Source organism: Oenanthe melanoleuca, chromosome 19 (assembly GCF_029582105.1).
Source record: "Oenanthe melanoleuca isolate GR-GAL-2019-014 chromosome 19, OMel1.0, whole genome shotgun sequence".
Lineage (NCBI taxonomy): Eukaryota > Metazoa > Chordata > Aves > Passeriformes > Muscicapidae > Oenanthe > Oenanthe melanoleuca.
The window spans coordinates 6,293,343-6,307,335 of record NC_079352.1 but is presented as its reverse complement, the minus strand read 5'-3'; the positions used below and the strand labels follow the sequence as shown (position 1 = coordinate 6,307,335).

The 13,993-nt window shown below is 41.2% G+C and overlaps 1 protein-coding gene across 8 annotated transcripts in view; it reads left to right on the top strand.

Annotated features, from left to right (window-relative positions):
- Positions 1-13,993, top strand: part of CUX1 (cut like homeobox 1) — a 263,931-nt gene that overhangs the window by 37,458 nt on the left and 212,480 nt on the right. For all 8 annotated transcript variants that reach the window (XM_056506370.1, XM_056506371.1, XM_056506363.1 and 5 more), the window contains exon 2: positions 11,969-12,079. In XM_056506370.1, coding sequence (XP_056362345.1) covers positions 11,969-12,079 — 111 coding nt within the window. The remainder of the gene's footprint in view (positions 1-11,968; positions 12,080-13,993) is intronic.

Below are 13,993 nucleotides of genomic sequence, written 5' to 3'. Positions count from 1 at the left end.
AAACTTAAGTGGAAAACAATAGCTAAAAAAATACTCAGGCATTAGCTGGTGGTTGTTGGTCTTGGTTCCCTCACTGTCCAGGTTTGCATCTCTAACCTGAGCTGACTGCTGCATTTCAGGCTTTCATTTCCCCCAGTGCTGGTTCTGTGGGTCCAGAGAGTTTCCTGCAAGGTGGTCTCAGTCATCTGCTTTGGCTGCCTGTCCATAATGCAAAAATAAGCTCTCACATTTTTTGTGTACTGAAATCTGAAAATCCTTAAGAGGTTTTAGGCTCTCTGCGATGCTGCTGTTAGAGCAGATGTCTACAGATGTCTTTGTGTAGAAAAAAAATACTGTTTTATTTAGATTATCCTTTGTACTTCTCACCCAGATACACTGCCAAAACCCAGCTCTGGTGGTCTGATAATTCCATGGTTTTGTGGAGTTTCATATTTGTTCACTTGCTGCTTTTGCAATAAGCTTAGTAGCTACATGTACACCCAGAAATGAGTTTTCTTTTAAATACATAGATATTCTTTAGCTACATCTTCTTTTCGTCTTTTCCTAATCATGAAGGATCTAAACTGAGCAAGAAAGAAAATCAGTTTCAAAGTGAAACCTCTGTTGTTTGATACAATGTGCAGCATGTTGTGTCATCTCAAAAAAGGCATTTTTGGATCGGTTTCATATTGTCAGGCCTGGGGCTTTATAGTGTTCCATCACTTTTCTCAGCAGAAGTGTTTGCTGGCATTTGGATGAGGGTGTCCAACCTCTTGTCTGCATATATGAAAGCTAAAATTTGGCTTCTCTTCAAGAGTGTCTAGATAAAGGATGGAGGTACTAGAGACTCTGAGAGAGTAGCTCAGAGGTAACCCAGCTATTTATTTGTGGTTTGCTGAGAAAGCACATGGGGATGGAGAATACAGATTTTTAGTGAAGAGCCTGAAGTTGCTGCACTAGGTCACAAAATTCACTGGTTTGGGGGCAAAAATGTGTTTCTGATTAAATACATAATATAGATAGGAAATTGTTTATGAGGACATGACTTTGGTTCCTAAAGGACTCTGATAGTCCTGCAATCATAAAACAGTTGGGTTGGAAGGCACCTTGAAGATCATCTACTTGGTTTCAGCCACAGCAAAAGAGAGGGGAGATATTTCCATTTTATCAGGAAGTGCTGCTCTTTATTTCAGTTTTCATATAGGAGAGAGAGATGTGTGTATTTATACATGGACTGAAAATCACTGTATGACAGAGTGCCTGGCAAAGACACAAACAGAAATGATTTCTTGGTAACGAGATCACTTGTGTCCCTGGTACATCATCTACCTCCCCAAAGTGTCGGGAAGCAAAAATTACTGTGTTGGAGAGAACTGTATTTGTAGTTTCTTTCTGAGCGTGGGGAGGGAATGAAGTAATCTGTTCCATCAGCTTGTAAAACTGAGCTAATTAACAGACAATCAGCACTGATTGAGACAGCTGCATTCTTTACTGCGGGATTGTAAACACAGAGTCTTCACAGAATTGTTTTTACTGCCCTAAAGTGCAAGAAATTGAAATTGTATTTGATAGCCAAAATTAAGGACTTTTTAGTGCCAGTGTATCATAGCGAGGTTGACAGTGCCACTGCAGCTAAATCTGTTGTTTTCATTTTAGGGTGATTTGTTACAGTGAATAGTGAAGAAATTCTGTAAATTATCACCAAACATTTTTTTTCTGGTTAAAATAAGTCTTTTAGCTGTCCTATCTACTTTAGTTGTGATCATGGAGCAAGTAGATATTGGCTGTCCATGGCTTGGTGCCTCCTTGGAGGCATCTCCTGATTGGAAATGCCAGATTTGCATTGTTTAAAAAGTATTTTAGAAATGCCTTTCTTAATACTTCACTTCTGGAAGGTCTTTAAATATTTCCTGATGTACAGTTTAGGGTATGCTATTAGAAATGTTGGTTTAAAAACAGTCAGTCCATGTTAAAAATACAGAGAATAGTCCTTGTGGCTCTGAACCAGCACCATTATTAGCATAGAGCATGTTAGTTTTTGTTAAATGCAGTTCTGGCTGCTGTCAGCTCCAATCCAGCCTCCTTGTGACTGTACATCAGCTAATTTTACTTCATGAGTCAATTCTGCTATTTTCCTTTTCATGTCACAGAAAATGAGCTTAACTAAGTACTGCAATATGTTGTTGGGAAACACCTAGAAAAGGCATTCTGCATTCCACCGCCTCTGCCTCTTGATTTCACTTACTGTGAAGTGGGCTTGGTATCTATTTATGCTGGACTGTGATCATCCAGATTAAACATAAAAACATGTAAAAAGATCTCTGAAATGCTTCAGAATCTTCTCTTTAATTGTCCAAAATGTCACTTTTGCTGTTGGCATTAAATGCCAGATATACATTTCTCATCGTGTGTTGTCATGCCAAGCTGAGTCAGAGTTGGGATTTAGATCAGAAAGGATACTAAGATGCCTAAATGGGACTTTTTAGTAGTAGGAAAAGCCTAAATAAAGAAATTGTTGCTTTCTTGTTTCCTATTTATATCTATAATTTTTAGAATGCATCCACCAATTGCATTCACAGGCAACTTCTCAAAAAAAAAAAAAAAAAAAAAAAAAAAAAAAAAAAAAAAAAAAAGCTGTGTTTTTCCCATCATGGGAAACTGCCTAAACCTTACAGCAATGCCCAGAAAGTCAACAAACTCAGACCAAGGGAGGAAGCATGTTAGTCAGGAGTCAAGGACCGTTCCCTGGAAACCCTCTGCCAAATACTCTTCCTGCTTAAACTGTTTATCAAACAGCAATTTCATTTGCCAGTAATTTTCTTCTGATCTTGTTTTTGTTGCTACTGATTTCCTAACCCAAGTTCCCCATCCAGCTTCCTCTGTGTCCCTGTCCCGTGCCCACTGCTCCGTGGGGCTGCTGAGCACAGGGAGCAAAGATCTCCAGGGAAGGAAAAAATCAGAATTTTAATGTGTCCCTGCATCAGCAGTAAAAGAGGAGGTGAAATTGGGTCTGCTAGAAAGGGGCCACAGCATTTCCATCATATATTTTATAGGTTTTCCCTAGTGCACATGCCTGTGGTTTAGGATTTTAAACTTATAACAACAAAAAATTCCAAGTTATGCCTAGCCCCATCTTTCCAAGCCATATTTGTCAGGGTAGGATAGTTTATTCATCCATTATCCCATTTCTGCAATGCCCAAAAAACATGAGAAGGGAGCAAAACATGAGGTGATTAGTTCAAGTCCATGGTAATTTTTTCCCATCCCTGAAGGAATTACTCTTGTTGAAATGTGGTTTTAAAAGTATTTTTAGGTTGCTTTTTCAGTGGGTATTTATACTTTTGTTGGTAAATATTTTATATCCCAATGTTAGGAAACAGCTGAAGTAGCTTTGAGATTGGAAATTGCATTTGTAAGACTGAAGGATTATTGAGTGGTGGTTGGGATGGACTCAGCCTGTAATGGTTAACCTTGTTTTAAAAAATTAAAATTAATAACACATTTAATCAAATTAAAATTGTGAATTTTTGTTCTAGAAGACAGCATAGTTAGGATTTAGAAGAAGCTGGCTAAAAGCTGAGCAACAAGTTCATTTTCATTTAGAATAAAAATAAAAAAGCTTGAATTGGTGTATTTTTTTTCCCCAACAGCAAGTTCCCAGAACTCACACTGAAGCACACCTTTGTGTGTATATATATTATTGATTTATTGGTGGCAACCTGTATAGCAAGTTATAAATCCTGGTCTGTGTTACAGGACGTGTCTTGCTTAAAGCCTGGTCATGCTTCATTTACCAGCACAGCTTAGCTGGAAACAGGAGTAACTCAATACTTTAAATGATGTAACAGAGCTTAGGTAAAGAGTTGAACTTTCTGATATTTAAACCACTCTTTTAAGACTATGTTTTACTTTGATCTGTGGTCGAAAGAATTATTTAATGTAGCTCATGAATCTGATCTTTCTTGGAAGTAAGACATTTGCTGAAGGTGTGTTATTACAGAATGGCAGTGTAATCCCCTTCCACCTGAGCACAGGCTGCTGCATTTGGGGTCAGACAAATGGCAAGAGCAGTGCATTCAGTCATTTGTACTTATTCAACAATTTATTTTATTTTATATGTTTTTCAAATTTAAGGGCCAAAACTCTTTTTAAAATCATCTACCAAAAATTTCACTTGTGGTTCATGGGTCTTGTGCATCTCCTGGCTAGAGTAGTGCATTCAGTAGTTTGTATTTATTCATCAATTAATTGCTTTTATTTTATATGTTTTTCCAATTTAGGGCCAAAACTCTTTTTAAAATTATCTACCAAAAATTCACTTGTGGCTCATGGGTCCTGTGCATTTCCTGTCTGGTTTGCTGGGATCAGAAACACAATGAAGGTGTTTTTGGGACATGGATGCTGTGCATCTCCTGGTTCCCAGTTTGCTGGGATCAGAAACACAATGCAGGTGTTTTTGGGACATGGATGCTGTGCATCTCCTGGCTCCCAGTTTGCTGGGATCAGAAACGTGGCTGAGCTGTTAGTTTTCCCTCTGTGTTCTCCATTCCCTGTCACCCATGTTGGGAGGGCTGAGAAGGGGACAGGGGGCAGGGGACATTCCTCCTGTCCCTACTGGCTGTGACAGAAGTGCAGGGGATGGGAAGAGCAGCCTGGCCCTGGTGGGATCCAGCATGCCACGATCCCAGGCCATGGGGAACATTTTATGTTCTCTGTGGCCACTTCACCCAGGGGTAACTGGCTGCTGTGGTGTGGTCAGAGCCATGGTCAGTGTGGCCACTGGCTTTGTGCTTTGGTCAGCCCTCGATCAACCAGCCAGATAGGAGGTCCAGCAGATGGACTTTACACTGGGTCTTGCCCAGGCAAGGGCTGTGCAAGCAGCCAAGTCCTTTGGTTTCCCATAATTTATTTCATTTGGCAGCAGATGCAGTTTGAATCCCCACCACCCTGAAGCTGCCCTGAAAGTCACAAATACTGAGCTGAGGCTTTTTTTTTTTTGTTTCTGTCACAGTGATTAACCAGCATGTACATGATGAAGTTAATTTTATGTGTTCACAGGGTTGTATTGTGATTTTACAGCACAGCCAGTGGATGGTGGGTGAGCAGATTGCTCCTCACTGCTTCCCACTGTCCCCTTGCTATATCCATCCAAAATCCTCCCTTCTGGGAAGCCTCACTGCAGCAACACTTAAATTAACTCATTACTTTTTGGCTTTTTCTGTTGTGGGTATTGAAGGAACCGGTCTGAACTTTTGCTTTTAAGTGGAAGAGTGTGAAAATTGAAAATGGTGGTGTGGGAAGTGGGTGAGGCTGGAGGCAGCTCTGCAGCGGGCTGGCTGGGGATGTGCTGTGCTTGCAAAACCAAGGGAGCCCTCTCCCCAGCAAACAGTCACTTTTTGGGAAATGTATGTCCTTCCAAAGTGTGATGAACTGCAATGCAAAGTCGAGCAGAGTGTTAAGTAAGTGGTGGAGTGGGTTTGCTGACAGATTGTCTGAGCCCAAAGTGCAGGTCCTTGGGTGAGGTAATGGAAGCTGCTGGTTTCACACTGGAGATTCTGTAGCTTGGGGAAGGAGCAGGAAAGGGGCATGCAGAGAGCAGGGGGTGCTGCTGGCTCAGGCAAAACCCAAAATCCAAAATCCAGGTGGTTTTTAGCTCCCCAGTGCTCAAAGTGAGTGGTTCTGCTGTAGAGCTGAGGTGAGGCTGCACCTAAAGGGAACAAAGGGATTGTGACCATCTGGGGTAGAAACTGAGGAACAGGAGGAGAGGACCTTTGGGGTGAAGATTGAGGGTGCTGTGAGTGAAGCCTGAGCTTCAGTATTCATTGTTTTCATTCTGGAGAGAGGTCAGAGCACATCACCCATGTGATGCTGCAGTGAGCAGGCTGGGGACCCTGGGGTCTGGCACTCGTGCAGTCATTGTGCACCTGGGTTTGAGGGGATGGAAACAGGGAGTAAATAATGCTGGAAGGAGAAAAACCACCTTTTGAAACAAATAGCCAGTGTTTCATTATTTTCTTGAGTGAGAGAAAAGGCTTGTTCAGTACAGACCTTTGGCATTGGATAGTCTCCAGCTTTGCATTTTCTAAAAAGTTTTCAATTCAAGGTGTAGAAGAAAAGACAGGAATAAACATCTTGGCTCTGGCACTGCCAAGCTTTTCCCCTCACAGTGCATTTGTTGCTGGCATCAATATTTGTGTGGCTTCTTTCTGCTGATTGCAGCTCCTTTTGAAAAGCCAGTGCTGCCTTTCCCCTGCAAGACCATTTGATGGGCACTGCCTACATTTGTGAGCAGACAAAGCCACAACACTCTTTCTTTCTAAATTTTCCTTTTTTTTTTTTTTAGTAGCCTGCTAATTAAGATAATTTTATTGATGGTTCCATTGGCACCTCTGTTCTTGCTCTCTTTGTTCTGTGCAGTGGCCACCACACAAGTTGACTCCCTGTCCCAAAAGTATTGCATAGGCCCCTAAATTTGTTCCAGTTAAAGCTTGTTTAAAAACTTACTTGGAATCAAATTACTTCAGTATGCAGAAATAAAATGTGTTTATTGAAATTTTCTAACTAATTCTGCGTGTGAAAGGTACTTGCATCAGTTTGCCAAGTGGCAAAATTCTTCCTAAGAAATGTGTTTTAGTGCTTGTGGGTTTTTACTATTTTTTTCCCTTCCTCTGGAGTGTAAATTACAGGTATTCTGGTCTTTGTTATTTGCTCAGCAGTCACCGTTGAGTTGTAAGATGGGATCATGGTTCTTGAGATGTTATGCTCTTGTTGAACTGTTTGGTCTTTCCTCTGTTTTACAGCAAGGCTGGCACAAACTCTGCTCACAGAATCCTCACAGTGTTTTACCTGTCTTAGCACTTTTAGCTTAGAACTGGGGCTGGCCTTTTACAGTCAAAACAGACATTAATAAAAATTCCCAGTGTCAGATCTGTGGTTTCTCCCCCAGTCATAATCAAGAGCTTTATCATATGAACTTTGTGGCTTTGTTTTTCCAGAGGAGCACACCAAGCTTGCAAAGCAGTTTATAATTTCTGAAATATTTCTGAAATACATTATTGGTACATTGGCTTCTGGACAGGTGAAAAGAATGGGGTTTTGAGACTGAAGGATGGATTGCCTCATGGAGCAGTCAGGGAAATGTAAAATCTCCCCAAGACAAGTAGGCTCTGTGCAGAGTTGTACCAGATGCTTCTACCCTGGCATCATCCTGGCACCAGGAAATTTTCCTTTAATAGGAAATTAAAAATTGCAAAAAGCTACATGGAGAGCTTTGATAGATCTGACAAATGCAATCCTGTGAGAGGATGAAAACAGAAATGAAACTTCTGAAAATTCCTTTCAGTAGCAGATTATCAGTAGACTGGGGAACTGATTGAACTGGTGATAAAGGGAAATACCTTAAACACACAGAAACAGGATTTTGGGGGAAGTGATTAATGCTACATTTACTGGTAGAAAATTCCTAATCTACATGAAGTTGTGGTTTGTGTCAGTCCTTTTAATAAGTAAAATGAGGTTTATGAATCACTAAGAAAAGACCTCTGAGATCATCAAATCCAACCTGTGACTGATCTCTACCTTAACAACTAAACCAGAGCACTGAGTGCCATGTCCAGTTGTTTACTGAATCTTTCCAGGGATGGGGACTCCACCACCTCCCTGGGCAGCCCATTCCACTGCCTGACCACCTTTTCTATGAAAAAAATCATCCTGGTGTCCTGTTAATCTCTGCAGCCTTGCTTTGCATCCATGCCTGGAAGCCTACCAGGAAATAATCAGTTTGTCTTAAAGTTGTGATATGTGTTTCTTGCTGCACTGTAGGAGCTTTGTGGTAAATGCAGCAAGGATTAAACATTTAAATATGGGAGAATTACAAAAATTTGGGATACAGTCACAATACTTATAGGTGGTTATTACAGGTTTTTGTAACTTCTATGTGGGCCATGGGAATACTGGTTCAGAGCAGATTCTGAGGACTAGTTATGGTTGTTGGAGCAGCTTTTGGGGGAATTGGGATGCTGAAGTATGGTGGTTTCTTTGGTTATGAAATGCCCATGGCAGGGCAGTAACTGTTAGAAGTGGGTGAGGGAACAGAAACTTCATAAATGGCCAAGAAAGTTCCATTTCTTTCCAAAATTATTTTCCTAAGTGAGTAAATTTTAGGACTCAACTTTGAGAGCAGCCACCCAGCAGCTCCCAGGTCTCAGTCATGGAAGGGCTGATTTGAATCTTCTTATGGAAAGGAAAGGCCTTGTTGTGCTGAACTGGTCAGTGGTGCAGACCTGCTGCTGGGTGATTATCACAGAATGCATCTGGTAGGCAAAGACATGTCAGCAGTAAAGGAAAACAAGCTTGAAACTCGCCTGCAGTGAGCCTGCAGTTTCATAATTACTTGGGGTCAACCTCATTGCAGGCTGGTGCCAAGCTGGGGGATTCCACAGCCCCCTCAGTCCAGCTGGGTATTCCCACCTCCCTGCTGGAATGGCCCTGAGCAAGGAGCAGAATTTAGGAAGGGAAGGATGGGATGATTCCAGCAGGTGCCTCTGCTCTGCTGGTCCCTGGGTCACCGTGGGGTGACAGAGGCAGGATGGACAGGCTCTGAAGTACCCGAGTTAAGAGAACATCAGTTCACTCCAAGGTCATTGTTGTTACAGTGGATTGACCCTCCTAGTTTTAGATTTTTCATTTCTACACTGCCTGAAAGCAAGTTTTTAATGTTTGTTTTCTGGGGACTGCTTCTAATGACTCCCACACTTAGGAGCGTAAGACTTTCTTGTCTCCTCTCCTCCCACTGCCTCCCTCCCACCTCCAGGAAATTTGTTGAAGTGGGTCAAAGCAGAAACCCTGGAGAGAGTTCTTTAGTTATCTCTGAACTGTGCCTGCCCTAAATCGATGGGACCTTGGGGCAGGGGGAGGGATAATGGCCCTGCTTGTTCTCTCAAGATGTGCTCCAAGCAGTCACTCCCCTTCTGCAGGTGGCTGTTTTGGGCCAGAAAGTTCATTAGCCAGTGTTGAATCAGTGGAACTGAAGCTCCCAGGCTTTGAATCCTTTCCACAGCCAGGTCACTGCTGCAACACCTTTGAGCCCTGGTTTTGTTTGCTTTTCATTGGAACCCTTTTGATTTCAAAGGCCTGGAGACATAGGCTCCTATTTTTGACTCTCCAACACACTTCTCTCTGTGCAGAATTACATCTCCTTTTACTTGTTATCTGCTTAGAGAGTGATTGCAAGTGTTTACATCTGAGTGTTACACTCAGGTTCCAAATACTGAAGTTACTACTGTTTGCTCCTTAAAATGAGCTTGCTTGCAGAAATAATGCATTGGCCACGTTAATTTTTTTTTAATATTGAGCTATCTCATGAGATCAAATCACAAAAGTATGAAAAATCTGCCATTAGTCCTTGTGGGTTGTAATCTTGTATCTATTATTAGGTTTAAATAAATGAAACTTGCATTCTACACAGTTCAGATCAAGTAAGGAAGAAAAGATTAGCAATTTTCCAAACAGTTTGGATTTGGGTCTTATTAACTGACATGGCTTGAAGATTTAATACTTTATTTTGTATCAGACCTGCTACTCCTCAGTGCAGGATCTGGAGCTCGTGGGCTCCAGCCCCCAGAGTCAGACAGCTCAGTGCAATGGTGTGCTGGCAGTTCTCCTTGGCAGCCTCTGTGCCTGCTACATCACTGAAGGAAATGTTTTGTGGGGAGGAATTATCAGACCTGTCCCAGAAGGAATTCAGAAAGTAATGGGAAGGTGCCTGGTGTAAGTGCACCGTGGTACCAGTATCAATCAGGCAGTGAGGGTGAGAAAGTCCTTTGTCATTTGCTACCTGACTCTTCATTGCAGCACAAAATACAAAATCTATTTATCTATTCATCAGTTCTTTCTCTTTCTTGTGTCTAAACTTGGAAGCACAGGTCTTCACAAACCTTGCTTTTCCATTGCTCAGGTTCCTTTCTAGCTCTCAATATTGGAAACCAAAGCACACTTGGTTCTTTGCTCCACTGAAATTCCCTCTTACTTCATGATTTGTGTTCTCTTTGCTTGGCTCTAAATGTGTGCTTCCTTTTTAAATATAGTTTTCCAAGTTTCTGGCCGTACCAGATTGTTTATATTTTTTAAAAGCCTTCTGCTTAGCCGTTATATTGCTCTTTATAGTTCTGCTTAACCACATTGGTTTCTGTTGCTCTTTTTTCTTGCATAAACTTAGCTGGGATGAATTTCAAATGTGGTTTATCCAACTGTTAAGTATTTCCCACTTTTCTGCAATAGATTTCACATATGTTACAGAATTCCAAACCAAGATCTGATGGACATATTGCCCTGTTTCTTTACTCCAAGTCAGATATAGAAGGATTTTTAAGTATTTCATTGAGGTCACTGCTCCAGCACACTGCTTGGCTTCAAATCCATTTGTCATATTGAGCTTGTTTCCAAAGATTAGGATAACTATGGTCCATATCTTTATTTTAAAATCTTAATTTTATGCTAATAAACCTAAAGGGGAAAATAATATTGGTCCTCTTGAGTTGGGAACTCAAAAGGTTTTTTATTTTCCATCCAAGGTCAAACTGTGGAGTTACAAAAGACACATTTCCATCCATCCATCCATCCATCCGTCCATCCATCCATCCATCCATCCATCCATCCATCCATCCATCCATCCATCCAGGATTGACCCATTCAAAAATGTATCTTAAATCAGGAATTAGGCTTTTTTCAGAGTATTTAGACAGAAGTATTTGTATCCAGTACCAAGTGACTTGACCACCTATTTGGAGTCTGGTATTAGACCTGACAGGAGGACCCAGCCTTGTGCTTTTGGTCCCTTACAGGTGGTTGAGTTGTGAACAAATTCCAGAAGCATGGTGCATTTCTGGTGGGGAATATTGGGAATTTTGCAGGCAGGTTGGAGGCACCTTGGCACAGGGATGAGGTGAAGGTAGTCTTGCTCTAGCATGTTGTTCTCACTTTTCATGAACTTTTCTCGTAGCCAAGTTTTTCTGTCTTTGAATTAATAAGAGGAAAATACAGTGCCAAATTTCTTTTCTGAATTCTTGATTCTCCCAGTGACTTGGGGAACAATGTCTGTAGCTGAATGGAGGGGTTTGCCTTTATTTTTTCATATTATGTGGAAATACTGCAGAAGAGGCACAAACTGACACAGAAGATTGAGTATTGTTGGTTTATGCTCTGATAAGTGACCCATTCAATTTATTATGGTGACATTTGGAGGCACAGCACTGAGTGGAGGAATTGGGATGGGGATAACACACTTGGAAGAAGCTGGGAAACAGTGGGACTGTGCTTCAGCTCAGTAGAAACTGTTGGAAGATACTCTGGCATCCATCAGGTGCTTAAAAAAAGATATGTTTTGGAGAGGAAATGGAGATAGCTGCTAATAACCTTGGTGGAATAGATTCCAATAATAGGAAAAGATAATTTTGTATTCAAATAAGGCAAGACTTAAATAGAAAAGAGCACTGCAGAATGACTGAAGTGTAACCAGTCCAGATTCAAGTATAAGGTTAACCAATATTTGAATTAATACATTTTTATAATAGCATAACTCAAAACAAGGAAAACCAGTATCTTTAAAAATCAGGCAGGTGAAAATAAACCTGGTTTGAATATGTCCAAGATCTGTAATCTTCACTGGACTTGGGGATTTATCTGGAGGTGTGAATTGTGTGCCATTGCTCCTGTCCTGTGAAATGCTGGGGTGGAGCCATGAATAGTTTTGAGAAAAATGGTGATGTTTTGGTTGCAAGATGGAATCCAAAATGTTGTAAAGCTTCACTTGCTGTTATTCAGGAGTTCAGATCTCTGGAAACCCGGTGCTGCTCCCTAACCCTTCCACCTCCATATTCCCAATAACATGATGCATGTATAAGAGTTGGTTTTTTTTTAAATTTTATTTCTGTGACAAACACAGCTCTGACTGTATTTTTTATTTTTCTTTTTGTTGATATTTCTTTAACAGAGAGAGCTCGATACCACAGCAACAATATTGGCGAACCGGCAAGATGAAAGTGAGCAGTCCAGGAAAAAACTTATTGAGCAAAGTCGTGAGTTCAAGAAAAACACTCCAGAGGTAAGGAGGAAAACTGTCTTAGGCATGTGGAAGTGATGTTTTTTTCTTAGTGGTTTATTTCTATAATTTTCTTGTATGTATTGCCAGATCCTTATCTAAATCTGCTTCTCTCTGGTGTTTTCCTCATCAGGGAGTTTTGCATTCTGTAAATACTGAAATGTGGATTGATGTTTTTAGAGGAAGGCCTTCAAACAGGCTTGCTGTAAATTATAGAATAATGTAAAACCTGGAGAATTGTAAAAAAAAAAAAATTCTTCACCAATCCAAGCTCTTGGAACACTTGGATGTAGAAAGTGACATTTTGCTGCCTAAATAAATCTATATCAAGGGCATAACTTCAAAGGTGCTCATTTTTCCATCAAAAATCAAATTAAGTTTCACTGTTGATTTCACTGCAAATACAACAAGGTCAGGGCTGAGCCAACCTCCCCTGAGAGGATGTGCATGGAGCAGAGGTGTGGGGCAAAACTTGCAGGGGTAAAACCATGAGAAAATTGGGAAAAATGAATATTCTGTGTGAGAAGCTGTGCAGTGTGTGTGTGCACAGGCATGTGCAGTTCCCTCAAACCCACGGATAATCTCACTTGCTCCCTGCTGAAAGCAGAGCAGTGCTCAGGGCTGGCTGCCTCCTCTGTTTGTTTTGTGGATTTGGGTATTTTTTCCCCTGCTGATTGCCAGCAATCTGTTCATCCAGGAATGTTGTGGTGTTTCCAAGCCAGTTCCAGATAACTGATCTGCCAGCACCAGCTCCTTCCAAGCCTCTTCCTGGGAGGGAAGCAGCAGGCAGCTCTCTAACCTTCAGTGCTGCTTCTCCTGCAGCAGATGCTGCTCTGCTCCCTGTGGGTGCACAGGGAGGGATGCTGACCCACACAGGGCAAAGGCAATCTGGGGAAGAGGCAGTGTTGTTTTTCTGGTGCCCTGAGGAGGCTTCTCTTTGGAGAAGAGAGAATTTGGGGACTTCAGCTTTGAAGGAACTGCACTTTTTAAAAGAATTTGAAGAGTGAGTTCAGGAGCTGTGAGAGGGTGATTGATTCCCTTTGCAAACTATTGGGAAAAGAAGGAGGAAGGAGAGAAGTGAAAGAATATGGAGAGTATAGAGAATTGTACAGAATCCAGAAAATACATGGGATTCTGGAGCCACTTTTCAATTGTTTGTTGGAAGCTGAAGTTCATACTACAAAACCTACCTTATTTCCTGCTGCCTTCCTTTTTTTCCTGTAAGTGAAATGACAAATTATTCAAAATGTAGCTGCCAGTTCCTATCTGATGGCATGTTACAGATTTCAGGGGGGTTTCTTTAAGCCAATTTTATTTCTGTGGAGCAGAAGGGGAGCAAGAAACCAAAACCCCCAAGACACTACACTTTTTAAGAGCATTGTGAGAGCACCTTGATAACTCAGTGGGAGAGGAATGTACAGAGTTGTAATTCCTTTAAGAGATATAGTAGGAAATTATATGCACTTATATCCAGTAAGGAGGATACAGAAATTAAATCATTTGATGGGAAGGTTTTAAATATTATTTTACAAAGTACAATTCTATAGCCTCTATTCTCTTCCAGAATACACAAGTTTTATTTATTCAGGGATTACATTCAAAACAACACTCTGAACATCCTCAGTGTTTGAGGAAATTGGGATTTCTGCTAAGTTTGACATCATTTTGTCTTGGGACCCCTAGGAAACCACATTCCTTTATAACTTTGCATGAATTTTTTAAGCTCTTTCTTTGTCTGCCTTCTCTGCCATGGTCTTCTGCAGATTTGTTTCTGAAGAGCAACTTCTACTTTCTCTGACAGAGAAAGAATAGAAAGTGGGATCAAAGAATTGGAAGTATCTGAACTGTAGGAACAGGCAGCTGTAGCCAACTTGAGATGTAGTTTTTGCCCCCAGGGGCATGGAGGGAGCTCAGTGT